This window comes from Coptis chinensis, unplaced genomic scaffold, assembly GCF_015680905.1.
Source record: "Coptis chinensis isolate HL-2020 unplaced genomic scaffold, ASM1568090v1 utg17383_pilon_pilon, whole genome shotgun sequence".
Lineage (NCBI taxonomy): Eukaryota > Viridiplantae > Streptophyta > Magnoliopsida > Ranunculales > Ranunculaceae > Coptis > Coptis chinensis.
Window position 1 is genome coordinate 1 of NW_028238112.1, and position 27,368 is coordinate 27,368.

Below are 27,368 nucleotides of genomic sequence, written 5' to 3' on the forward strand. Positions count from 1 at the left end.
TGTGAGAGTGATATAGTCTAAACGACCTATGAGTTTGTTGACCTGTCTTGCTTGTTATTCAGTTTAAGCATTGTAGGTTGCACATATCTTGAGGACGCATGGAGCGTTCTATAACGGAGTTACTGGGCTCTGATGCGTGCATAACACGTGTAGGAATATAAGTGGTCGGGAGATATGAAATGATGGCTGCTAGGTGGCCTGCCGTTTGGCGTCTCGATGCCATTATGACTTGCCTTGGTAAGAGACGTTACTTGGGCATAAATAGAACTGTTTTGAGAATCTGAAGAGTATTTTCTCATCTCCTTCTTAAAGTTGTTATGTTCTTTTAGATAGTGTTGGCCTTCTTTCCTCTACAGATCATCTCAGATACGTGTTTTTGTTGCTTGGTTCTTTGTTTGACCTAGAAAACTTTGTTCGTGTAGCAGCTCGCTGATCATTGGCTGTGTTTGTAGACTTTAAAATGGCTAGACGTCGTGAAAACACTACTAGTGGTAGTGAGGGGGCGAGGGAAACTTCTCCCCTAGTGATGGAGGAGATGGAATTTAGACCCCATCCTCTTGGGAACCATGGTAAGTGTAAAGCTGATGATTCTGATGCTGGGAAAGGCAAGTGTGCGAAGGTGGAGGGATGCAGGTAACCTGGGGGGGTCGTGTTCAGGTCTCCGAGTTGTGGAGGGGGCAAGGTCACCATGCTACGGCTGGCAGCTCGTCCCCACGTCTTGGTGATGTGGGGTGCGACTTCTTCTACGTTGGGAAGACTGGGAAGAAACGCATGGTGAAGCGTTCTGATTGTAGTTTCCATTCAGCCTCTATAGTGAGCTGTCTTTTGGAAAGAATAGTGCTAGATGGTGATAAAGACGAGTTGGAGAGTAAAAGTTTGGAAACAACCCTGAAGACCACCGACGCGGCTTGTTGTTTGGTGAGTTTTCTAGTTGTATCTTTTATTGCGACATGAATGAGGACTGTTAACAATAACGTTCTCTGTGCAGTTTTTTGCGGTGTACGATAGGTTGAAGCGAACTGTTCAGCGTCCTGGTAGCGGAGATGGTGGCATGGCTGAGCTGGCAAGGATGCATGATGCTTGGGAAGTCGATAAGAAGAAGCTGACGTCCCTGAGGAACAAACATTAGGACACGCTGAAGGAGAAGACTGTGCTGGCTAGGGCAATGAGGGACCTACAAAAATAGTTGGCGTTCGTGACTGAGTACGACATGCCGTGTCAAGTGGTGGCTCGCAAAGCGCAAAAGGAGTATGATTGAACTTGTGAAGATCATGTTGTGTTGGCGGAATTGTATGTGGAGCTACTAAAGAAGTAGGACCAGGAAGCTGAAGAAACTGCCGCACTTGTCGTTGCACGTGATGCGAGTTATATCCCTTCTACCAGTGCCGTTCTAAGGGATAAGCATGTTGTTGCTGATGCAGGATGATGACTTTTTAGATTTCTCTCTATAAGTGTTGAAGTGAGTTTTTGGATGTGTTATGGTTTCTCCTCTCTGTAAGAGAGTTAAATAATAGAGCTGGTTTCTCAGGCTTTCCTGAGTAGTTCGCCTTTTGGTATAGATACTTAACGAGCTGGTTTCCATGAAAGTGGCAGCTCGATGTTTTGCAACACTTGTAAGAACTACCAATCTGGATTTCCTGGGTAAACATAGCAGATCGGTGAATTCGCGAACTGGTTTCCCGGCCTTGGGCCGGCAGTTCTATTGATGAATATGTATGGAATGCATGCTTTTGCTTATGCTTGATTGCTTGTAGCTAGTGTTTTGTTTATGATGGTTACGGTACAAAGTGGCTATGGAGCCAGAGATTGAGCTTAAGAAAACGTTTGGCTCGTTAAGCATTGCGCAAGAGAGCGATCTCACTGAGTTGATCCTAGAAGAATAGGTCCTCTACTAGTGAGAATTGGAGAGGCTATGAAGCCTATTAGCTCAAGAGAGCGTTCTGCTCGTGGAGTGCGTATTTAGCTTATGAAAGCCGTATTTATACTCTGCAGGCGTATGGCTCACTGAGAGCATACTTAGCCTCAGAAGGCGTATGGCTCACTAAGAGCGTACCTAGCCTCTGAAGGCATCGCCAATCGAGAGCATTCTTACCGGAGAGCGATTTAGCCTCGGCTACGTCTTCAATCGGAGAGCGTCTTTAGGAGAGCCGATTTTGCCTATGAAAGTGTATGGTTCGTTGAGAGCATATTTAGCCTCTGAAAGCGTACTGCTCACTGAGAGCGTTCTCACTGAGTTAATCCTAGAAGTATAGGTCCTCAACTTAGTGAGAATTGGAAAGGCTATGAGCATGTAAGCTCATGAGAGCGTGTTGCTCACAGAGAGCGTATTTAGCTTATGAAAGTGTATGGCTTGCTGAGAGCATATTTAGCCTCTGAAGACGTACTGCTCACTGAGAGCGTTCTCACTGAGTTAATCCTAGAAGTATAGGTCCACAACTTAGTGAGAATTAGAGAGGCTATGAGCCTGTAAGCTCATCATGTGAGTTGTGTTTCAGCGGAGAGCCGATTTAACTTATGAAAGCTGCAGATAGCTTCGACAACAGATTTAGCCTCGGCGCGCATCGCTTCACTAAGAGCGTTGGAACTTCTGAGATTGCTGGAAGTGCGCCTGTATTGGTGTTGCATTTGGTGTAAGCGTGGTTTTGTGGTTGATCCGATTGGACGGAGTGGTTGACAATACAAACATAATTAAACTACCTGAATTGACAGGAAATAAAAAACATGAATTGTACAAGACTACATCTTTATTGATAAAATCTCTTTAACAAATAAATGTTCCAGGGGCATGGTAGTGGTTTCCCTTCTTGCGTCTTGATCCAGTACGCCCCGTTGCCAACAACTCGGTCAACTTTGTATGGTCCCTCCCATGTTGGTGCTAGTTTGGAGTCATCCTGAGTCTTTTTCAGAACTAGATCACCAGGTTGAAAGGATCGATGATGTACTCGTTTGTTGTAGAACCTCTTTAGAATCTGTTGATACGATGCCACTCTGGTGGCTGCCAGGTCGCGGCGCCCTTCCAGCAAATCGACTTCACGAGCTAGGATGGAGTCCTTGTGTCCCGACTCGACGAGTTCTGATTGAGTTGTAGTGACCGTCAGCTCGGTGGGAATGACGGCTTCTGTGCCATAGCATAGGGAAAATGGTGACTCGCCAGTGCTGGAGTGAGTTGTGGTGCAATGAGCCCACAGAATGTTCTCTAATTGATTTGGCCATTGACTCTTGTTCTTTTCGATCTTTTTCTTCAAATTTTCTAAGATCGCTTTGTTGCTAGCCTCAGCTTGGCCATTGCTCTGAGCGTACTGAGGAGTGGAGAATACATGGATGATCTTCCATTTGGCTCCTTGACCATTTTTCCCTTGAACTGAGAACCATTGTCCATTACCAATGTGTGTGGTAAACCGAATCTAGTAACGATGTGGGTCTAGATAAAGTTTCTGACATGTGATTCCTTGACGTGAGCTAAAGGAATTGCTTCGACCCACTTGGTGAAGTAATCAGTTGCAGCTAAGACGAAGCAAAAACCAGTACTTTTCTATGGGATGAAAGGTCCCATGATGTCCATTCCCCACATGTGAAATGGCCAAGGGCTCGCAATGTTGATCAGCTCGTGAGCTGGTTGGATGATGTTGTGGCCGAAGGTTTGGCATTTGATGCACTTGAGGTCATATGCTTTGGCATCGATCTGCATGCGAGGCCAAAAGTATCCTTGGGAGATCGCTTTGTGGGCCAAAGAGCGCCCTCCAGCATGGTTGCCACACTCTCCTTCATGAATTTCTGCAAAAATTAACTGACCTTGTTTTGGGCTTATGCACCTCAAAAGAGGTCCGCCAGCGGATTTGCAGAATAACTTGTTGTTAGGCAGGCAATAATAACGAGCCAGATATGGGATTTGTCTGGCTTTGGTACGCTCTTATGGGAGTGTACCGTGCTAGATGTACTCTATGATGGGCTGCATCCACGTCTGACTCATTTGAGCCTCAAAGAGTGGGCATAAGTCACTGATTTCTAAGACGTACTCCACTTGGTAAGCAAGTTGGTCAACTATCTCAATGAGTAGTTGTCTAGGGGCGCAATTCGGTGTTTGAGTAGCCAAGTAAGCTAAACTGTCTGCGTGACAGTTCTTATCACGCAAAAAGTGGTGTATGGTGGCTTTCTTGAAAGAAGGAAGTAACTGATTAGCAACTTGAAGATATTTAGAAAGGTTACCTTCATGGGTAGTGTACTCTTTAGCAATCTGGCGAACGACTAGTTGTGAGTCACTAAAGACCTGCAAATCTTGTACACCGAGCTGTAGCGCCATTCTGAGCCCCATGATTAATGCCTCGTACTCCGCCTCATTATTGGAGGTCGCAAAGTCGATGTGAATTGATTTCTCCACCATTGCTCCATCTGGCGACACTAAGACAACTCCGATTCCACTTCCTCCGGGGTTGCTAGAGCCATATACAAAGAGAGACCAGACGGTCTTGTCATTTTGTTTTGAGGGTAGGATGTCTACTTCTGGTTCCCAATGTAGGTCATCGACAGGGAAGTCAGCGAGGAAATCGGCGATGACCTGTCCTTTATGCGAGGTGCGTGGGACGAACTCGATGTGGTGTTCCCCGAGTTCTTCAGCCCATACTGCCATGCGAGTTGTCTTATTCTCTTTATGAAGGATTTTCTTCAACAGGAGGTCGGTGAGTATTTTGATTGGGTGCGCTTGGAAATAAGGCCTAAACTTCCTTGCAAAGTATAATAATGCGAGTACTACTCTTTCGATGTAAGAGTAGTTCTTTTTGGTTAGAGTTAGCGTCTTACTTGTGAAGTAGGTTAGTTTCTCGGAGTTGTTATCTTCTTTGAAGAGAACCGAACTTATAGCAAAGTTTGATATTGCGAGATAAAGCCCCAGCATTTCTCCATTTGTTAGTTTAGCTAGGACAGGAGGTGTTGCGAGATACTCTTTGAGGGTGGAGAATGCTTGGTGACGTTGATCGTTCCATGAGAATTGCTCGCTTTTTTTAAGAAGTTGTAGGAACGGTCGACACTTGTCTGATGCCCTGGATATAAATCGGTTGAGTGCAGCGACCATGCCTGACAGCTTCTGTATCTGCTTCTTTCTCTGCGGGTCGGGCATATCCAAGAACGCTCGAATTTGGTCTGGGTTAGCTTTGATCCCGCACTGTGAGACCTAATAGCCCAAAAAATTTCACGAGGACGCTCTAAAAAGGCATTTTTCTGGATTTAGCTTAATTCGAGTTCAGCGTAACCTGGGGAACGCTTGCTCAAGGTGAGTGAGGTGGTCACCTGCTTTCTTGCTCTTGACGACCATGTCATCAATATAGACTTCCATGGTATCCCCTAACATGTCCTAGAACATGTCAATTACCAAACGTTGATACGTCGCTCCGGCGTTGTTGAGGCTGAACGGGAGGACGTTGTAGCAATAAATTCCTTGCTCTGTAATGAAGGACATCTTCTCTTGATCTTCCTCAGCAAGTGGTATTTGGTTGTACTCACTATATGCATCCATGAAGGAGAGGAGCTCGTGGCCATAGGTCTGGTCCACAAGTTGGTCGATTCTAGGTAATGGGAAGCTGTCTTTGGGTGTTTCTTGGTTGACATTAGTGAAGTCAACACAAAGGCGAACTGTGTCATTCTTCTTTGGAACTGCTACTATGTTAGCGATCCAATCTGGGTAGTCGACCTTTCGGATGAAACCGACTTGCTTGAGTTTGTCGACCTCATCGTTGATTGCTTTTTGAAAACATAGTGATAGTCTCCTAGGTCGCTGTCAAACTGGTCGAGCATTAGGATTGACATTTAATCTATGGCATGCAACGTTAGGATCTATACCCGGCACATCAATATAAGACCAAGCGAAAACATCTTTATTCATGGATAAAAAGTTTACAAGCTGGGCTTTGAGTGTGGGATCGAGGTTAGCCCCTACATAGACGAACTTATGATCGTCTTCTGTTCCTAAGTTCACTATTTGCCTTTCTTCAGCTTGTACGGTGGCATGTGGTAGGTGAACGTCCTCTGGGGGAATGTTCTCTGTCGATGCTTTGTCGGTCTGATGAGTAATGGGAGTGGATGCAGGAACCAGAGCGTCTTCTGTGGTTACGACAACAGGGTCTAAGATGACTTTTGTGGTCATAACAACATAGGCTGGAGTAATTTTTTGAAGCTGTATTGGTTGTATGGGATTTGGTGGGGCGACCTCTGGGGTCTGAACAGGTGGAGCACTGACTGCGGAGCGACCTCTGGGGTCCTGACTGTTGGATCAATAACTGCTTTAGCGACCTTTAGTGTCTGGACAGATGGATAGACCTTCTTGCTAGAGCCCCCAGCATTCTGATTTGGTGCTTTGCCTCTGACTTCACTGACCAACTCTTTGGCTATCGTGTAGCTGGTGGGCTCGTTCCTTGTGCTGACAGGTGAATTAGCGGTTTTGTTCGCTGAGAGGAGTTGATTACAATGATAGGCTTCGAGTTGGTTGCTTCGAAGCTCCATCATGCCCCTAGGGCCTGGAAAATGAAGGACTTGATGCAGTGTTGACGGTACGACCTGCCTAGGATGGCGTTGTAAGACGACTTGATATCTAAGACGCTGAAATGCATATTGAAGCTGACTTTATCCTCTCGTGATCCCACTGAAATTGGGAGTATAATATCACCAATTGGGTCGGCTCTGGAGCCATTGAACCCATAAAGAAGAACAATCGGATCTATGAAGACTGACTTGGGTAAGTTCATCTCCTGGACTGTGTGGTAGAATAAAATGTCACATGAACTACCAGGGTCAATCAGAACACGCTTAACTGTCCAGTCGTTGATTTTGACATTGACTACGAGTGCGTCGTTCTGCGGGAGGCAAACTTTGTTGAGGTCGGCTTCTGTGAAAGTGATGTCGCCGGTGTTGCGACATGAATTTCGCGGGGCATGTGCTGCTTGTGAGGTGAAATGGTAAACTTCTTGAAGGGCACCCACGCCTTCTTTTCTCTCTGGGCGAACTAACTGAGTCGTCAGGGAAAGTGATCATGTGAATAGTTCTTTCATTGTCGCGATCTGATGAGTGCAGGCGTCGCTCGTGGCGGGAACGGTCTCTGGGACGTCCTCTGCTACGAGATCGAGTTTGATCATTGTGGCGATCACGGCAGGGTGGAGTTCGGCTGCGCAACCTTCGAGCCATCAGTTTATGGCGCAGATCGCCATCAGCGATGTTGGTGTACTGCTTGATGTGTCCTGCTTCGATGAAGTCCTGAAGGTAATGCTTTAGCCCCCAGCACACATCAGTTTCATGACATTTTGCTCGGTGAAATGCGCAGTAAGGCTTGTCAAGTCGATCTGCTGGTTGTTGTATATCAAGTCGGTAGTATGCAGCTCGCTTGATCTTTTCCAGTATGTAACTAGGAGATCGTGTGAGGACAACGAACTCACGGTCATTGTTCATCCGGTTTCCTGACTTTCGTTCTTGCTGTTGTGGTTATTGTCAGGGTCGCTTTTTGGAAGCTGAAGGGTCATCGGAAATTGCTGCTACTTCTTCTTCTTCTGGTAGGCCTTGGTGCCTCAGTCCTTCCTGTAGCTTAATGTACTTGTCCACGCGAGCATACAACTCAGATAACGTCTCGGGGCGTTCTTTCATCAACGATCTGGCGAGTGTCGTGTTGCGCACACGGCATGCATTGGAGAATGCTAAGGTGGCAAATGATTCTTTCAGGCCAGCTTCCATGCATAGTAGTTCTGCTTTGAATCGACTTAGAAATTCACAAATGGTTTCATCTTCTCCTAGTGAGAGTTGGAACAACGAATCAAGATCAACTTTCTTATGTCTGTTGTGGACGTACTGACTAGCAAACAAATCGGTGAGTTGCTCGAAGGTCTTTATTGAGTCTGACTCGAGTGAAAAGAACCAATCAAGTGCGTCATCTTTGAGGCTGGCGGGAAACAGACGACAATGAAGATGGTCAAACTCCAGTGTGCTATAGAGTGCCAGGCTTTGAATGTAACGGGCTACGTGCTGACCAGGACACGCGCTGCCATCATCCATCGAAAAACGTGGTTGGATGAAATCTAGAGGAGAAGCTTTGCCCAGTACTTCAGCAGTAAACGGAGACGTGCGGTATGTCTTCAGCATTGGATGATCTGGGTGGCGTCTTTCTTGACAACACTTTGGTCGATCCGTTGTGACAATTCATTAATCTGTTGATTAACTTCGTTGATGCCGTCTTCTGCTAGGGGAGGAGGTGGAATCTGAGTGTCTACTTGCGTGCGAAGTATGAAGTTCTCCTGCCTGAGCAGGGTGATTTGTTCATTCATCGCTCCTAACTGACCAACTAAACTTTGGATTTGAGCTTCGAGGCTTGCCATGCTTCGTGGGCTTGAGAATTTTGGTTTTTGGTTTTAGGATTTGTTAGGTGGTTTCTCAAGAAATTGAGACCACAGACGGCGCCAATGTAAAGGAGCATTTTGGTCTTTCCTTTACATACAAGGAAGGAGTAGGAGAATGGATTAGAATATGGATGAGACCGAGTTTGTCGAAGAGCGAACTGCCTACGTATCTTCTCATGATTCTGGGGGGAGAGAAGAATTAGGTCTCGCGTAGTTCATATGGGGAGTATTTATAGGTGGTGAAAGTGAATCCTCACCCAACACGTGTAAGGAACAGCACAAATGTAGGGTGAAGATTGCGGAGGCGTGTGAGAACTGTGCTCATAGGTCTGCTCTAATGATGAAGATTAGTAACCTGGCACAGTAGCTTGCGGCAGTGGTCAATAATTGGCGGCAGTGATTTGCGTATATGTAGCTTCATTCATGATTGCTTCTAGAAGGTAAGCTGAGTCATGATATAGAACGATCTGTGTAATGCTACGAACTGACTTGGAGCAATCTTGTAGTTTGTCGATGCGATCTAGTGACACAGATCGACGAAGTACATCAGAGATCGATTTGGTATTTCCACCATGTTGAGCACATGCTTCATATTCCTGAAGGAGAATATCACTCCCTTACAGCGCTTGAGGGCCTGGAGGTCGCCAAAGACATGAGCGCGGTGCGCGTCCTTTGCCAGGCAAAGTTGAGAGCGGGGCGCCCTCGATACCAAAGAGAGAAAACGTCTTTTTCTCTACACTATAACTTCACATGTGTTGTACAGGTTGATGGCTGACTTCCATAAAATTGTCGCTTTGGGATGGAATTGAATGGCTCAAAATAATTATTGTCAACACTTTGCTATGATGCTGCTCAAGAGAAACAAGAAAAATGTAAAGATGTCTTGACTATCATGTTCTGCATAGTAGCAAACTGAATACTTCAAAACGGTTCCATAGAGTGAAATACTTCAATTCTTTTGTGTAGATTAGATAATCCTCTTTGTATCAGCTGTATTGCCGTGTCATATAACTTAGATAACATGGTTTATTTGTCATTCACAAGCAATTAGACAATTGATCTTTTAGTAGTGATAGACATACTTACAGGTATTTTAAATCTACTCTACAGTTTTTATATTAGGTAATTGATCAACTTTCTTTTTATTCTCTACTCGTATTTGTTCAACATTCTTGTTGCTACTATTCTCTGTTAGGCCTATTTAAAGCTACAACATCATATTGAGCGTGAAGCTGATTCATCTGAAAATGTTAGAGGCAGCTATGTTCTCCAAACTTGCAAAGATATAATTGCCGCTTTTGATCATCTTCGAAAAGCAGATAAGTAAGTCTAACGAATAGTTTCATGTTCTAATTATTGTACACTTAAATTGGTTGTATAGTCTTTGATTTTCTATATTTTCTTACCTTGCTCTGTCATTTTTTAACAAATTGTTCAAATGATGGTATCATTCTCTTCTACTATAAAACCAGGGCAAAGCTTAAGAGCAGCCAAGTTATCTTTAGTACATTTATTTTTTATACATGATACATAATGCTTTGTTAAGCGGTCTACCAAGTAGAACTGGAAACCATGTCTTTCCAACTGAAACATAATCACTAATTTCATTTGGATCTTTTCTTTCTTTTCCTTTTTTTGTACTTTTGAAAATTGCACATATGGTTCTTAATAGAATTACAAACTTAATCTTACTACTTTTATAAGGCCAGTTATCTGCGCTGTTACCAATTTCATGTATTATTGCTGTAGGCATAATGAGCTAATGTGTCTAGGAAAAGAAGCGATATTTACTGCAGCTGCTATTGTCTCGATGAAATCATGAAGTGTTGAAAACCACCCCTGGTTCTAATTTATTCGTAAGGCAGCATCCTCAACACACAAGGACGGACCAGTGTATTGGCAGGGTATTCACTTGAATATCCTCAAGTTTGCTGGAAGAAAAAAAATGCTAGTCTTTAGACTTTTAGTATAACTTGGTCCATTAATTAACAAATGATTTTTTAACACTTAGGATCATGAATTATGTAACACAGGCCAATGACTCCATAACCATTCCACTTCATCTCTATTTAGTAGTTTCCCATTTTCTCCATCTCTCTCAATTTCTCGATTACCTTATGTTCTCCTCTCTTATTCTTGGATTGGGTTCTCACTTCTCAAACCATCTCAAACGATCTCGAGTTCTGGAATCAAGTCGATGATGAAGCAATAATGCAACGCTTTTAGAAAATGAAAAAAACGCCGATAGTTGTTCACTAATCGTGGTACTTTGGAAGAGATTTTAGGTGTAGTCAGTTTCATTTTCTATTCATGAAGTTCACTTTTATTACCTGCTTTTTTTTAACAAAAAATAAATAAATAATAAAAATAAAATTGATCGTTAAATTTCAGACTTGAATACCCTCGCCAAAACTCTTGGTCCGTCCCTGTCAACACATATTTAGTTTTATACTTTTATTCGCCTAAGCCTTCACCTTATCTTTACCTGCAGAGAATTTGTGCCCAATTTTGGAAGTACATAGCACGGGGGCTCAAGAACGTAGTATAATGCAATGAATGTTGGCTGGATTTGTAAAAAGAGCACTACCTCCGTACATGCAGCTAGAAATCATGGCATCTGTATTATATTATGATAATTATTAGTTGTATGTCAATATTAAGAAAGAATTTTGTCCTCTCCGGCTCAGCAACAGTAAAGCTTTTTGGATTTTTGTTGACGTCTTTTTTGTTATGTTAATATTGCAATTAGCTTAAATTCGCAAACCAGATTACCCACCCAAGCATTGTTGCAATAGACGCTACCAGAAAGCACTGGCCATGTACATTCAGCCCACTAGTATAGTAGTATACCAAACTGAGAAAATTTCGATCCTGTCCATTGTTTTAGGCAGAAGATTTTTCTCAGGCAAATTTCTGCTCCACCTTCTCTGATGACCAGGCAAATTTTTGTATTCTCACCTCTTTAGAAACTGTTTTTCCACCTCCACTGGAAGTTTCTCAGAGAAAAATGGTCGCCCACGTTTTTTAAGACGAAACCCAGCGAAGTAACAAATTTAAAGTTGATAGACATTGGAAGTTGATAAAATCAAACCCTTTTCTGTATATATGTATTGCTAAACCAAACACAAGAATTATGCAGTTTCTCATCAAAATTGTCACAAGATTGTTTCCAAGAGAAAAGCAAACTTGTATTTAAAATTACCACAGAAACTGCCATTTGCTGATTTCTTCTTAATACTGCAAACAATGCAGCGTATTAGGATCCTAGAATGACTAGGTTTTCAGACTGCCTTCTTTCAAGAATGTACTTGGACAGTTGGACTATAATTATGAAGTGCAACATATCCATTTCTGTTTTCATTCAAAATTCCGAATGGAGTTCAGACTTCGAAAGCTAAGGACTTGTGGTAAAATTAGCATTTGCATTGTCTAAAAATACTGTAAAATAGAAATTTCAGATTGCATGGCATGTTGCCATGAAAATCAACAAAACTACTATATGTATTCCGTGTATCATAAGCTCATTATCTAAATCTGTGGGAGAAGTCAGAGACAAACGCTTAGGCACTGGCGCGCTTCTGTTGCACATGATGAAGGTGCGGGCGCGCTCAGTTGGTTCATGACAAGTTCGACCGATATTGGTGTTTCTATAAATTAAAAGGGAAGACTCCATTCTTAGAAACAAGAGTCGATTTTGTGCACTTGTGTTGTGCCTATATATATTTCTGTAATGGAACCCTAAAAAATTAATCAAGAAATAACATCTCTTTCTTCTCCCATGGACGTAGGTTGCCGCAATGGCACCGAACCACTATAAATTTTGTGTTTTGTCTCTGTGATTGGTTGTTAAATTCTACATGGTATCAGACCGAATCACTTAATCTCTTCTCTCAATCAATCTCAACTTACTCAAACACAAAAAAACTATGACAGATCGAAACCAAACCCTAAGTCTGTTGTAACAACAGAGACAGATTCTAATCCCGGTTAGAAGCTGTCATCAATTCTTTTGAATGGAACTAACTATATACCTTGGTCCAGGGCTGTTTAGCTATCTCTGGGTGGCAAGAGAAAATCAGGGTTCATTAATGGTGCAAAGGTGTGTCCTACCATTGATGATGCCGAATACGAGAACTGGGTTTTCAATGATCAGCTTGTTGAATCTTGGTTACTCAATTCGATGGAGTCAACTATTGCTGGAATTTTTACTTTTTTTGATTCTGCAAAAGAGATGTGGGATTCAATTGAAGATTTATACGGAAACCAGAACAATTTTGCCCGTGTTTTTGAATTTCAACTTGCAATCGGTGCTTTGCAACAAGATGAGAAGACTTTTACAGAACACCTTGGGAATCTTAAAAAATTGTGGGATGAGTTAAACATATATCGTCCACACACTACAGATGCTAAGACTCTTTTGAAACGGGCAGAAAAGGATAAAATCTTCACAGTATTTCGTAGTCTTAAACAAGAATATGAAAATCTGGAATTGAAAGCAATATTCTAATGAAAAGCACTCTTCCATCACTTGCTGCTGTTTGTGCAACTATTCAGAGAGAGGAAACAAGGAAGAAAACTATGAACTCCGAGGTGAAGTCTTCAATCTTTGAATCTACTGTATTACTTGCAGAAAATGATTTTTGAAAGAAGTCACAGGGATTTGAAAAAGGCAAGGGGAAAAGGGAATTGTCTCACTATTATCATTGTGGAAAAAACTGGCACCCCAAGGACTGTTGTTGGGAATTACATCCGCATCTTAAAAAGGAACTGTTCAATAAAGATCATGCCGCAGTAGCCGAGACATCAATTTTCCAACTCAGATATTAGTCATTAGTTGAGTCAAATTCTCCAACAACTCACTAATGACTAGTATGTCTAGCAACGGTTAGTAATGACTAATTACTAATGATTAGTCATGAGTTGACTCAACTAATGACTAATGATTACTCATGAGTTAACTCATGTCTAGCAACGGTTAGTCAACTCATGTCTAGCAACGGTTAGTAATGTCTAGTATGTCTAGCAACGGTCAGATATTAGTCATCTAGCAACGGTTAGTATGTCTCAACTCATGTGTTAGGTAATTTACATGCCTATTTTATTATGCCAGAAAATAGTAACTCATGGATAATTGATTCGGGGGCTACTGATCATATGGCTAATTGCCCTGCCTCTGTCCATAATTTTGTGTCCAAAACCAACAAACATAATATTTCCATAGCCAATGGATCCACCGTTCCCATTCTAGGTAGTGGTCAAGTGGATTTTTTTAATCAAAGTTTCAAGAGTGACGCTCTAGTTGTTCCTTCCTTCCCTATCCAACTTCTATATATTGGCAAACTTACAAATTCTTTAAATTGTGATGTCATTTTTTTCTCCTAACTCTGTCGTCTTTTAGGATCAAAAGTCGAAGAGGACGATTGGTGAAGGAATTTATTCCAATGGGCTCTATATGTTGAAGTCGAATAAAAAGGTGTGTCAAGCTAGTGGGTTACTTGAAAGTCGCATTTTGCGTAAAAGACTTGGACATCCATCTAGTCATGCCTTGTCAAATTTGTTTCTGCATGTTTCTATAAACTCTGATGATGTTTGTGATGTTTGTCAATTTTCTAAACAAACTCGTTTCCCTTTTCCAAGCTCGCATACTATGTCTAATAATTTGTTTGAGTTAATCCACTCTAATTTATGGGGACCTGCTCCCGTTAATTCTTATTATGGCTATAAGTATTTTGTGTTCTTTATTGATGATAAATCTCGTGCTACATTGTTATATTTGTTGAAATCGAAGACTGAGGTTGTGAATGTTTTCAAAGATTTTCATACTATGGTTACTAATCATTTTGGTGCAAAAATCAAGATGTTTAGATCTGACAATGGCACTGAGTTTTGCAAAGGTCAGTTACCTGAGTACCTTCATAACCAGGGGATAATTCATCAAACTAGCTGTGTTGGCACACCTTAATAGAATGGCGTGGCTAAAAGAAAAAACAGACTCTTTTTGGAGACCACTCGTGCTCTTATGTTGGTCATGAATGTTCCTAAGCAATAATGGTCTCCTGACATCTTAACTGTTGCTTATTTGATTAATTGTCTTCCCAGTCAGGTTCTTGGTTTTAAATCCCCATTGGAAGTGCTCAAATCTAGGCCGGTGGATCTCTCTCATCTGCGAGTGTTTGAGTGTGTTTGTTATGTGCATCAGCAAGCTATTCATCAAGATAAATTTGATGCTCGGGCTACTCGATGTATTTTTGTTGGTTATTCTACCACACAGAAAGGCTACATATGTTACAATCCGGCAACAAGAAAACTAGTTGTCTCTCGTGATGTACGATTTGTGGAATCTGAAGCTTTTTTCCAGGATTCAGCTGTGCCTGGGAATCGTCCCAGGGGGAGTGTTTTGCAGATTTGGCACCTCTCCCAGTTGTTATGGTAGATTTGGCACCTCTCCCAGAAGTTTGTGAAGATATAGTTCCTGTCCTAGCGGCTGGTGAAGATATAGTTCCTACTGCATAAGTTATTGAACCTATTGAAGTTATAGGTTCTACAGAAGACAGGGCGCGGGTGCGCTCACATACTGAGCAACCAAGGGGCGCCATTCATTCGCGATGACTTTCAAGATAGATGGGGCGCGGCGCGCTCTAGTTCCTATTGCTCCTCCAGCTACTCCAGCACCTCCAATTTCTCGACAATCAGAATGAGAGAGACGATCTCCAGTAACTCTCAAGGATTACTACAAATCTGATAGAGAACTGCATCCCCCAGTGATTCACAGGAATTTTTATTCATTGCATAACATTTCATATCCTCTACAGGAGTATATAACGTATGCCAATATCACTTCATCTCATCATGCTTTCTTGAGTACAGTGGATGATATGCAAGAACCCAAAAACTTAGAGAAGCTAACTCTCGTCCAGTATGGAGAAAGGCGATGCAAGAAGAACTTCGTGCTCTAAACGAGCATAAAACTTGGGAGATTGTTATGCTACCTTACGGAAAGAAAACAGTTGATTGTTGTTAGGTGTTTAGAAACAAGTTCAACAGTGATGGTTCCTTAAAGAGGTGTAAAACTCGACTCGTTACAAGGGGATTCACCCAAACATATGGTCAGGACTACAAGGAGACTTTTGCACCAGTTGCAAAGATGAACACGTTTAGAGCTCTTGTATCTCTAGCTGTAAATCAAGAATGGAAATTGTTTCAGATGGATGTTATAAATGCATTCTTACACGGCGATCTTAAAGAAGAAGTGTATATGAGGGTCGGAAGTAATGTTTTTGGAGATGGTGAAGGAGATGGTTGTTGGGGAAAGATGAGACTGGACTTCTGTATGAAGTTACCTACGTACCCAAATGTATTGCTTGGGATCAAGTCTCGATGGTGTAGTTCTGGAAAATGACGAAGGTTGGATTTTATAGGTAGGATTAGTGATAGTTACTTCCTTGTTCTCCAATATTCCAATCGTGGGATGAAGTTGGAGAACTGGCGGGAGAACTGTGCAATCCTGGTGGGAGAACTGTCAAATCATGGGATGAAGTTGGAGAACTGGAGAGAGAATTGTCCAATCGTGGGATGAAGTTGGAGAACTGGCGGGAGAACTGTCCAATCGTGGGATGAAGTTGGAGAACTAGCGGGAGATGAAGTTGGAGAACTGGCGGGAGAACTGTCCAATCGTGGGATGAAGTTGGAGAACTAGCGGGAGATGAAGTTGGAGAACTGGCGGGAGAACTATCCAATCGTGGGATGAAGTTGGAGAACTGGTGGGAGAACTGTCACACGATATGAAGTTGATAGAAGTGAATATTGAATGTGGACAAAGTTCTGGACGAAGTTGTGGAAGTTGTTTGACTCGCAAAACATATCCGCAATTGATATTGATTTTACGTGTAGGTATGTAGGCTTTAAGCATAGACTTTAAACATGGGCTCTGAGTGTGGGCTTTATTGTAGATAAGCTCTGAGCATGGACTCTGGGCATGAGTTTTTTTGTAGATAAGTTCTGAGCATGGGCTCTAAGCGTGGCCTTTTTTATGGATAAGCTCTGAGCGTGGGCTTTTTGTTAGATAAGCTCTGAGCATAGGCTCTGAGCGTGGGCTTGTATTGAATTGGGCATTTATTGGGCCACATTTATAGGGGCCGGAACACATCCCACCTGGACATCCGAAGGAGACTAAGGTTGGATTAGTATGTAAGTTAAAAAAGGCTATCTATAGACTTAAACAATCTCCATGAGCGTGGTATGCCAAGCTCAGTTATGTTCTAGCTATAACCGGTCTTAAGTGGAGTGATGCTGATCCTTCTTTATTTGTTAAGTCTAGCAAGTCAGGCTTGGTTGTTATTCTTATTTATGTTGATGACATAGTTATCACAGGTAATTACCATATCGAAATCTCTCAGCTCAAGGATCTACTGCACAAGAAATTTGCTATCAAGGATATGGGTATTATGAAGTACTTTCTTGGGATCGAAATTGCTTATTCAAAAAGAGGCATATTTCTTAATCAAAGAAAGTATGTGTTGGATCTTTTGAGTGAAGCAGGAAAGCTAGGGGTAAAACCATCTGATTCTCCAACTGACAGTGGAGTCAAGTTGGACAACAGTAGTGATCTTCTTAGTGATATTGGTCAGTATTAGCGATTACTTGGTAAACTAATATATTTAACTATTATCCGACCAGATATTTCTTACGCAGTAAGCTTGGTTAGTCATTTTATACATGCTCCAAGGACTCCACATATGAATGCAGTTTCCAGATTATTGCAGTATCTGAAAGGGCCGCCAGGTAGAGGTATTTGGATACGGAAAAATGAGCATACATCTATTACTGCTTATACAGATGCTGATTGGGCAGGATGTCCAGTTGATCGGCGGTCTACTTCTGGTTATTGTACCTTTGTAGGAGGTAATTTGGTCACTTGGAAGAGCAAAAAACATAATGTAGTGGTTCGTTCTAGTGCTGAAGCTGAGTATAGAGCTATGACTTCCACCACCAGTGAAATCATATGGCTTCACGCTCTTATGAAGGATTTGTGTTTTGGTTTGCATCTGCCAACTACAATTTACTGTGATAATCAAGCTGCTATGCACATTGTTGCAAATCCGGTGTTTCATGAGAGAACTAAGCATATTGAAGTTGACTGTCATTTTGTGCGTGAAAAAGTACAGTCTAATATTGTTACTTACCTCCTTTGTTTGAAGCGACCAACAGCTTGCATACATTTTTACCAAGGGACTTCCAGCTTCCAAGTTCCATGATATACTCTCCAAGTTAGGCATGCTGGATATCTTCGCACCAACTTGAAGGGGAGTGTGGGAGAAGTCAGAGACAGGTGCTTAGGCGCGGGCGCGCTCAGTCGGTTCATGACAAGTTCGACTGATATTGGTGTTTCTATTAAAGGGAAGACTCCATTCTTAGAAACAAGAGACGATTTTGTGCACTTGTGTTGTGCCTGTATATATCTCTGTAATGGAACCCTAAAAAATTAATCAAGCAATAACATTTCTTTCTTCTCCCGTGGACGTAGGTTGCCGCAATGGCACCAAACCACTATAAATCTTGTGTTTTCTCTCTGTGATTGGTTGTTAAATTCTACAAAATCCAAATATCCAATATGTTTTAAGTTGCTTGGTCGTGTTTGTTGCCTCATATTTGACTCTATAGTTCCACTTATCAAGCTTTTGCTAAGGCTTGTTTGTGCGACTCACTATTTGGATAACGTTGGTTTGCATTGAAATACACACGGACACACGTGTGTCAAGATAAATCACTGGTTATCATTAGTAGGTTGGTTAAGTAGGTCAAATTAGTATGTCACTGTATCATTATTGGCTTTAGATTTGCAGAAGTTTACTTGAGACTTTGTTGTCATTTTAAAACTGCAAAGACTAGTCCTCATTTGCATCCATTTCAAAAGGAACTTCGGTGGTGTAAACACCTGACAAGCACCTCAATCACCCTCTGTTTAGTTCGAATTATAACCCGAAAAAATTTACAGATTTGCGAAGTAATCCAGCACAGACTAAAAAAGCAGAATAAGCAAAACATCTACTTGTCATCTTTTATACTTTACTTATCTTTGCTTTGTGTCAACGAAGCTGGACACTATCATTTTCCAACTTTTATACCAAAAACTAAGAAAAGTAATGAGCTAGCAACAACAAAGAGAGAAGGAGAAGTAGAGACTAAGGGGAATAAGAATAATTTCCCGGAAAGTGTGTAAGAAAGGTTCGCAGCTTCCTTACTAGGACTAGAGGTGTTGGTTAATTACAAATAAAAATAAAAAGTAAGTGCCTATGATCCAGTAAAAGGAAAAACCGCTCTAATATGATCCCCAATCCAAGTTGAAAATGTCAACTGAAATGAATTGACCTCATATTAATTACAAAAGGTATTACCAAATCATTGATTCCGATTAATAGATAAAATGGTGTAACATTCTCTTTGAAGCCAGACGTCATAACTCTTGTTCACAAACTGGTAAATCGCTTTTGTTCCTGAACATGTTTGGGTTAAAATGGTTGAACGGTTGACAGATAGAGTACTAACCTTACAAGCTCTAATTAATCAAATAACAAACCCCTGATTTTCTCGCAGGTGATGTACTCACTTAGATGGTTGTGATGAATCGATATGCATTGTTACCGGGCCATCGTTAACCAAGTTAACCTTGAGCATCCACAATAAAATAAAAAAATTAGTCCGTTGTTACTCTCTGAACGGAAACTTATTTTATTATTTTTTAGGTCCTTAGCTTCATCATCGCCCCGAATACACCATCTGCAAGTAATGTAACACATAAATAAAGAGTTATAAACTATAATTTTGAAGCACCAAATAATAAAAATCAAGACCTGCCACTCTTTTCAATATGATTCGATATATAATGAGCAAATAAGAAACAAACTTGTATAATTAACAGTTAGGTTGCCTAACTTTTTCTTTTCTTTGGTTGATATTACGGTTGCTTAAGTAACTCAACACATGCCTGTATAATTTGGTCTCAGAGTGCATTGACCATAAGAGACCTAAAAGAAGTTTTAAATGTGCATGTTGATGATGAACTGTGTTTTACTATGTAGAGACACGAAATTTACCAAGTATAAATCATGCTAAAATTTGAGTTATGTTTGTTTGGATAAAAGTTGAGACACCAGGGAAAAATCAAAGAAGCATCTACAGAAAGTCCCTATCACCCTACCCTGAAGCCTCTTTCTTTCTTAAATAGGTCACCCACTACAACAGAATCACTTAAGAAAGACATGTACAGTGCGTCTTTTATCCTAAAAAACCACGCACAAAAAGTGACGGATGGTGACCCGTTTATAAGCATGTCTTAAATTTTAAACCACGCTTTAGTAAGCGTCTTTTGCCTTGGAAAATACAATAGCCACTTTAAGAAAAAAACCACTCTTAAGATAGCGTGGTTTTTAAGTAGACACTTATGGGCGTGGTTTTGGGTTTTAGTTTGTTAAAAAAAAAAAATTTGACTGGACATTCGGGCTTAGGCTCGTGAGAGCTTTTGATGAGGCCCAACTAACTAATTGTATATCAAAGTGTCGGCAAAATCTGTCCACGAATCACCATTCCAAAAAATGATATGACCATCAGCTATTCCAGTATATGCAAATCAACAAACAACAAACTAATTGTATATCATTGTACATCATTGACTAATAACTATCAAGCTTTGTATATCCTTGTGTGAGTATAAGATGTCAAGCTAGAGTTGGGACAAACAACCAGAAAGTGCCTCAAAGTCTTGCAAGACATAAAAATATACACAAAAGTTAGACAGTAGACAAATAAACACACCTACTCAGGGTTGTCAAATTGGTGTAGCATCAAATTACAACTAAAAGGTGCATTCAAAAGATTATATACAATCACATTTCATCGGGCGTAGAGCAAATTTACACCTATAAATTTGTAGATGTGCAAATGTAATGTGCACTGAAAAGCTAGAGAACAAACATAGCACTTTATAATTAGGAGCAACTAGGTACATTATTCATGAAAACATACACCCCACAAAATTCAGAAGACGAGATTAGACTCTCTTATTTGCTTAAGAGGTCCCACTTCAATCCACAAGAGACACTACTCTAACAAGAAAATTATTTGGATATATAATGAATCTATACCTTTATCGAAACCTTGGAAAATACCAAGTCCTGAAGTAAGGAGAAGAGACGTCAATTCCAACCATCGCCCATAACAATGAATCCTTGTGCTTCCATACATAGTCTTGCAACTTGTGGTTCTACAACCTAAGCATAAGAATATAAAATAAGTGAGCATGCTTTGTTTTGGGTTAAGCTTCTAACCACCACAATTTCAATTTCAAAGATGAATAAGAAGCTAGGGCTATGCAGAGTTTCTGCATGATCATCACTTCTTATACTAATCTAATTTCAAGCCAATTTGTGATTGAGAGAATTAAGTAAAAAGACGAGAGACAACATTGGTTTTATAGCAAGCGGCATTTTCCACAACCCAAAAGACGTAAATGCATAGCGGTAAAACTATGTCCTAAACCATATATAGCGGGACACCCAACGGGAATGGAGAAAACTTAAAATTAGGTACCTAAACAAAACGAGTAAAGATTTCGGCCATTTCATCTTTGTTGTGGGCAATTGAAGCTCTCCAAATGTCTTTTTGGACCCAAACAAATGTAAACTCACTACGATCAAGGATGAGAGATACTTGGACATTGTACATCTCCATTGAGGAATCGACATCCGGATCATAAAAAAATGTTTCCCCTTCGCTCTTCCCTTAGCAATCAGTTCTATGCATGTTGAACATTTTACACGGTTGCATACCTCGTGAAGGTTGTGTATTTCTTTGGTTCCCTTACCTACAAAACAAATAAAACATTAACAAAGAAAAACAAATTAAGCGACTAAGCATAAATTTATTGCAAAAAGCAAACTTAAGCATTTCAAGAGATATAATTAGATTACATTAGATGTTCTTTGCATTAGCGGTAACACTCTTTAATGAATTTGTTTGTTGGTCTTTCATTTCCACCAAGATTTGGGTGAGATTGATCATATGTTTCTCTAGACTCATAACCCGCTCTTCAACCATAGTACGTTGTTGGTACTCTTGGTGAAGCTTCTCTTTGGCAGGAGCTGATGATACAAGAGAAGTCTTCGTGATACCATCACTCATATCACGCACCCGACCATATTTATCGAGACCAAACACTTGCGCAACCGGATCATTATCCAAGTCTAAGTCAACGCTAGATGGATCAACTTCAATTATAGCATTAATTCTAGCCTGTTACAATGACACAAAGAACAAAATGAATTATTTGTACATGCACACAAAAGCAAAACATATAATAGTCATAACTAGTTCCAATTTAATATTTAAATAGCTCACCATCCTCTCAGGAGCAATGAATGAACCATCTTTGCGTGTATGGATAGCTATGTAAGAATCTGTTCGGGTGAACTTAGCACCAGGATTCCTCTTTTTCTTAAAAAACAAATAATAGAAAAAAAGCTATAAGAACCAACTTACTTGTTTTCGACTTCTCATACATTAAGATGCAAAATAACATACCAACTCATGGATTGTTCTTGGCGATCCTCTTCACTGCTTTGATGTATGCAAAGACTTTCTTGCTTGTCTTGATTTCTTGCCAATCAACGCGATTCGCTTCCTGAAAGGTTTCGATTCATTGTCTACAAATCTCTCCCACTCGTCCTGCTTTACTCCTTTAGGACAGTTCCTTTTCCTTTTCGTCATCATTTTTGTACTTGTCATAGTGTTTAACTCTAAGGCGATGCTTGTACTCCCGAAAGACTTACCAACCTTCTTGAGTTGACATTTCCTATATGTATCGGAAACATGGTACTCTTTCTGTATAAGAATGAAGTCAGATCAATGTTAATCTTATATACTTACAAATAAATAAAAATTCATTTTGATGTATTTTCAACACTAACCTTGATACTCTTCCAAATTGCATTCTTAGTTTGATCGGGAACGTTTGTGAAACTTTCATAGAAAATTGGACAATGAGTTTTCTTAATTCCACCAAGTGTCTTTGGAATAGCTACTTGAATTATCTCCAACTGGTTGTCCATCAAATCAAATTCAATAAATTTCTTTCCTATATTCAACAAAAACTAAGTCAATGAACCATAAAATAAAATGAACTACACAAAAAAAAAAAACTCAAAGGCATAAATGGAGAATAAATGGAATGAGATACACTTTTGTAAGTTTCAAAGACAAACTTAAGTACATAAATGTAAGAAAAAGTAGTAAGCAAATTTAAGGTCCACATTAAGACACCCAAAGTGACCCCTCGACAGAATCAGCAGAAGGTTAACCCGAAATCAAATGTGAGAGTTCGGATAACCAAAAATGCTTCTTCATCGACAAGATTCCTATCTTTAGCACTTTCGTTTTAAAACTGGTCATCGCGTTCATTTTAACTCCGAATTTGAGTTGTCTTGTTAATTTCCCATTCAGCGAAGAGAAAACACATATCCACTTGCTTGATAGGAATTATAAGATGTTGCTTGAAAGTACGGACCATCAGCAAGTCTCTTGATGACAGACATCTCACTATTTTCAAGCTGTCAAAAAACCCAACACACACACATATATATATATATGATATTAATTGAACAAAACTACCTAATATTAATTGAACTTTAAATGTTGAATTCGGTGTGAAGATGTTTTACTTGTTGCCTTAACCAAGGAATAAAACTCATCGGACTGTTGCCTTTACGTTTGCGACTGCTGGATTTGAATCCATTGACGTATGCTTGGTATTTCCTAAATAGGAAACAGAACTAATACAAGCCAAATATATGCCTCCCCAGTTATGTAGTCACAAATTAAGATAACATTGACTAGTTATACTTACTTTCTCCATGGAATCGCAACTTTTGAACATTGAAGCACCCATTTTCGCACTTGTTCATATTGCACATTAGTTAGTGTATGAACCCCTTTTTTGTTAAGGGGTTTTTCGCTTATAAATTCACCATCATCATCAATATATCTCTCCTTGCCTCGCTTGTGGCTTCCCTTTGAGCCATTAGGCATGTGCTCCATGCAGTACATTATTGATTCTTCAATGACATACGTTCACAATACAACCTTCGGGGGTGTGCGGATTCTTCGTACTTCTTATAAGATCTCAACATCCTAAGACATGTCACCACCAAAATGTTATTTATAACTAATAACAAAACAAGCACGATTTTCTCAAAAGACTTTACGCTCAAAATGTACATCCACCGACTCCAAACTGGTCCACAAATTTCTGCTTCTTCCGCCAAATGCACAACAAGGTGTGTCATGATAACAAAGAACGAAGGTGGAAAATATTTCTCAAAGACACACAACGCTTCGACCACTCTTTCTTTTGCAATACGAAGCTCATCACGGTAAATTACTTTGGAGCAAAGGATTTTAAAGAATGTTGACAATTGCCCAATAGCTACTTGAATGGCTTTGTTTTTTAAAAGCATGCATTAGTAGTAATGGTAATAATTGTTGCATCAAAATATGATAATCATGTGATTTCAGTCCTTTCAATTCAAAATCTATCCTGCTTGCATGTCGCTTCCAATTAGAGCTATATCCAATAGGTACCTTCAAAGTGGACAAAGTCTCTAAGAAGAGTTTTTTCTCAACCCGGGATAGAGCAAACTCAGCCTTTGGTAATAGTAACCTATCTCCCGATTCTATGGGCCACAAGTGTTGCTTAATTTTCATCTCTTTCAAATCTAGGCGTGCTTTTAGCCCATCTTTACTCTTGTCCAATTCCATAATAGTTGCAATGAGATTCTCCGCGACATTCTTTTCTACATGCATCACATCCAAATTGTGAAAGACACACAAGTCCTGTGCATTATACAAACATTCAAATGACAATGAGACGTGATAAATCATATTCAAAATATTGTTAAAACATTACTTGCCTCCCAATATGGCAACTTAGTTAGAATTGAGCATTTGGTCCACGCACTAGGGCCATTATCTGGTGCCCCCTTTCCATACACCGTTTCAAACCCTTCTACTATGCTCAACACCTGAGTACCGGTCAATCGGGATGGAGCAGTCTCAAGTTCTTCCTTTCCATCAAACGGTTTCTTTTGACGCCTAAAAGGATGATCTTCAGGAAGAAATCTTCTGTGACCCATATATGCAGTCTTAGACCCATGTTTCAATCTAATTGAACATGTATTTTCGGCACAAACAGGACAACCACAAGTTCCACCAATTCTACAACCAGAAAGCATGCCATACGCAGGAAAGTCGTGAATAGCCCATAATAAAACTGCTTTCATGGTAAAAGTAGACCGAGTATAAGAATCATAACATGGAGTGCCCGTGGACCACAACTCTTTCAACTCTGCAATCAAAGGCTGCAAGTAGACATCAATGTTTTTCCCTGGACTACTCTTCCCGGGTATCAACATAGACATCATAACAAATTGCTTATTCATGCAAAGAGATGGAGGTAAGTTATAGGGAACAACCATAACAGGCCAGCAAGTATACGAATTGCTCTGATGAGAAAAAGGATTAAACCCATCCGTTGCAAGTCCTAGACGGACATTTCGAGGCTCAAAAGAAAACTCCGGATACTTAGCATCAATTGTACTCCAATTAAGAGAGTCGACTGGATGACGCATTCTATTTTCATCGACAATCGCCCTCGAATGCCATGTCATTTGCTCCGCAATCCAAGGAACACTACGAAAACATAAATATCTTAATTGGCTACTTGTTAAAACCAAATGGCAATGTGTTATAAGTATTTAAACAAGAGGATTACCTATACAATCTTTGCAACCTCGGTATCAAGGGGAAGTATCTCAATACTTTCATTTTAGTGAAGTTTTTTCTTCTCTAATAGATCATCACCTCTTTCATTCTTCCATCTACTTACACCACATCTTGGACAACATTGTAGACTTTCATCATCTTTCCAATATAATATGCAATCATTTGGACAAGCATCTATCGTCTCATACTCCATACCTAAAGACTTGATCAATTCTTTGGCTTCGTATGTACTGACTGGTAAGGTATTATCTTCAGGGAGAATTACTCTTAGAGTGTTCAATAGATCGGTGAAACAGTTGTCTGACAGCTGATGTTTCGTCTTAAGGTTAACCAGCTCAACTGTTATAGATAACTTCGTTTGATTGTTCCTACAAGATGAATAAATGGGCCTCTTCACATCTTCCCATAAATTGTTAAACTTTGTTTCCTTCCCTATGTCATTTGGATTTTGATGACAGTGGTACTCATTATGAGAATTTGAATCATCGTCTAAGCTCATCTCATCTATATTTCGATCTTCATCTGAAGTACTCCCATCCATGGACTCATCCAAACCATCAAGATGGACATATCCCAACTCTTCACTAACTAAATCAATGTCTCGGGAATAGCCATCTTCATATTGGCTATGGGAGGAAGGACCAATAGTCTCAACATTGATTGCATCTTCTTCAAATGATTCCCCATGAAAATACCATGTCGTATAGGATGGGTCTATTCCAATACGAATTAAATGGTCAGCCACTATTTTCGGATCAACCCTTCCACTCACATTACGACACCTCGCACATGGACAAGAGCACCAAGTTCCTTTTCCTAATCTATCGGTCATGAACTTTAAAAAGGATTCAAGTCCATCCAAGTATTCATCGCTATTCAATGGTGCTGACATCCAATCTTTGTTTGGTGGTAATAGAGCCATTCCTATCACACAAAAATGGCTTTGGTTTGTGAGATTTATTCCTGCGTGCCTATTGAGGACACAAAAGATGTGTTGTAGTGAGGATACAAAAGATGAAACAGACCAGACACTCTCAAATTAACAGATAAATGGACATAATAAATGCAATTATAAACAAATAATACCAAAGGACAACAACGATATCAACAATCATAATTGTTGGGTATTAAATACAGAAAAGTGGCGATAAGCAGAAAGCTATAATCAAATCAAGTTTATCAATAGCAACCTTCAAACTCAAAAAAACACTAACAAATGTCAAAACAGGGAGACAAACAAGAATACTGATATCTAAATGGAGAGCGTTAACAAAGGAAAGGCATAGTGAAGAATGGTTTCAACTACTGCACTGAAAGAAACCAGCCTCCATTTACCACAATAGTACACGTTTTATTGGTGGAGTTCATCTCGGGGTTTTAGCGAGGCCGAGAATCTTTGCAATAACTTAAAACCTAGGAAAGGAGGGCTCAAGAAGAGGAAAGGGAGGAAAAGGAGGGGGGGATATGGGACAGACAGATGGATAACTCCACTTCTTGACTTTTGAAATGTAAAATCCTAATCAAAGACTGCTAATATGTATGGAAAACTGTGCAGCCCCGACTTTGATTAGATAGTCCCTCACGAAAACATTTGCATAAGTAACTAAGTAAGCTTTCCCATATCTTCCACACGACTAAGGATGCTAATTAACCCCCATTCCGCCCCATAGACATGCAAATACAAAAAGGGATTTGTTTTTGCGTGCATCAATACATCAATACATCAATACCACATTTGACTTCTTCCACAATTTCTCAAATCTATAAACCACTGTTCTCTACCTTCAAAGTGTTAATTTTAAATCCATTTTCTTTCATGCCCAATTCTAAGAAATGAGGACCCAATCGGCATGACAGTGACACTTATTGACATATGCATACCTCAATAATCAACTAAGTTTAGTCTGGTTTGATACCCAGTTGAGTTCATATATATATTCTTCACCAACCCATTTCAGTTTGACACCAATTTGTAAACTAGAATTTACTGTTGGACAATTTAATTCTTGCAACTCCAAATTTGTTTAGACTTAAAGGTTATTAGACCAATTCTAAACATGGGATTTTCCTTCAAAGTGAAAACCTAGTACTGTGTCAATTACTCCTCTAAGAAGGTAAAAGGGCGTGATAAAACTAATCTGGTGTAGAAAGGAATAGTCGTGAGAATAA

The 27,368-nt window shown here is 40.2% G+C and overlaps 2 protein-coding genes and 2 long non-coding RNA genes across 6 annotated transcripts; 1 reads left to right on the plus strand and 3 right to left on the minus strand.

Moving 5' to 3' along the window:
* Window positions 1–9,132: 9,132 nt before the first annotated feature.
* On the plus strand, window positions 9,133–11,080 carry LOC147473857 (uncharacterized). Of its 3 annotated transcripts, none has more exons than XR_015210262.1 (4): window positions 9,133–9,241; window positions 9,565–9,692; window positions 10,119–10,225; window positions 10,861–11,080. It is a non-coding gene; the product is annotated as an uncharacterized LOC147473857 (long non-coding RNA). The 3 variants fall into 3 exon arrangements; XR_015210263.1 differs by having other exon boundaries at window positions 9,175–9,457; XR_015210264.1 differs by lacking the exon at window positions 10,119–10,225 and having other exon boundaries at window positions 9,177–9,457.
* A 10,255-nt stretch (window positions 11,081–21,335) lies between these two features.
* On the minus strand, window positions 21,336–21,969 carry LOC147473858 (uncharacterized). The gene is made up of 3 exons (XM_086586961.1): window positions 21,945–21,969; window positions 21,762–21,857; window positions 21,336–21,656 (listed from the first exon to the last, which is right to left on the minus strand). The coding sequence occupies exons 2-3, from the start codon at window positions 21,762–21,764 to the stop codon at window positions 21,336–21,338; spliced, it is 324 nt and encodes a 107-aa protein (XP_086443087.1). The 5' UTR covers window positions 21,765–21,857; window positions 21,945–21,969.
* Window positions 21,970–22,921: 952 nt separating this feature from the next.
* On the minus strand, window positions 22,922–23,448 carry LOC147473859 (uncharacterized). The gene is made up of 3 exons (XR_015210260.1): window positions 23,266–23,448; window positions 23,081–23,174; window positions 22,922–22,969 (listed from the first exon to the last, which is right to left on the minus strand). It is a non-coding gene; the product is annotated as an uncharacterized LOC147473859 (long non-coding RNA).
* A 368-nt stretch (window positions 23,449–23,816) lies between these two features.
* LOC147473860 (uncharacterized) lies at window positions 23,817–25,233 on the minus strand. The gene is made up of 2 exons (XM_086586962.1): window positions 24,329–25,233; window positions 23,817–24,251 (listed from the first exon to the last, which is right to left on the minus strand). The coding sequence occupies exons 1-2, from the start codon at window positions 25,082–25,084 to the stop codon at window positions 23,817–23,819; spliced, it is 1,191 nt and encodes a 396-aa protein (XP_086443088.1). The 5' UTR covers window positions 25,085–25,233.
* Window positions 25,234–27,368: the final 2,135 nt, after the last annotated feature.

Bases quoted from the DNA above. Each gene is read 5' to 3' on its own strand.
- LOC147473860 (XM_086586962.1), bottom strand. From the start codon at position 25,084: ATGACATGGCATTCGAGGGCGATTGTCGATGAAAATAGAATGCGTCAT. The intron at 24,252-24,328 runs GCAAGTAATGTT...TATAATGCACAG, and splicing joins CTAAGTTGCCATATTGGGAG to GACTTGTGTGTCTTTCACAA.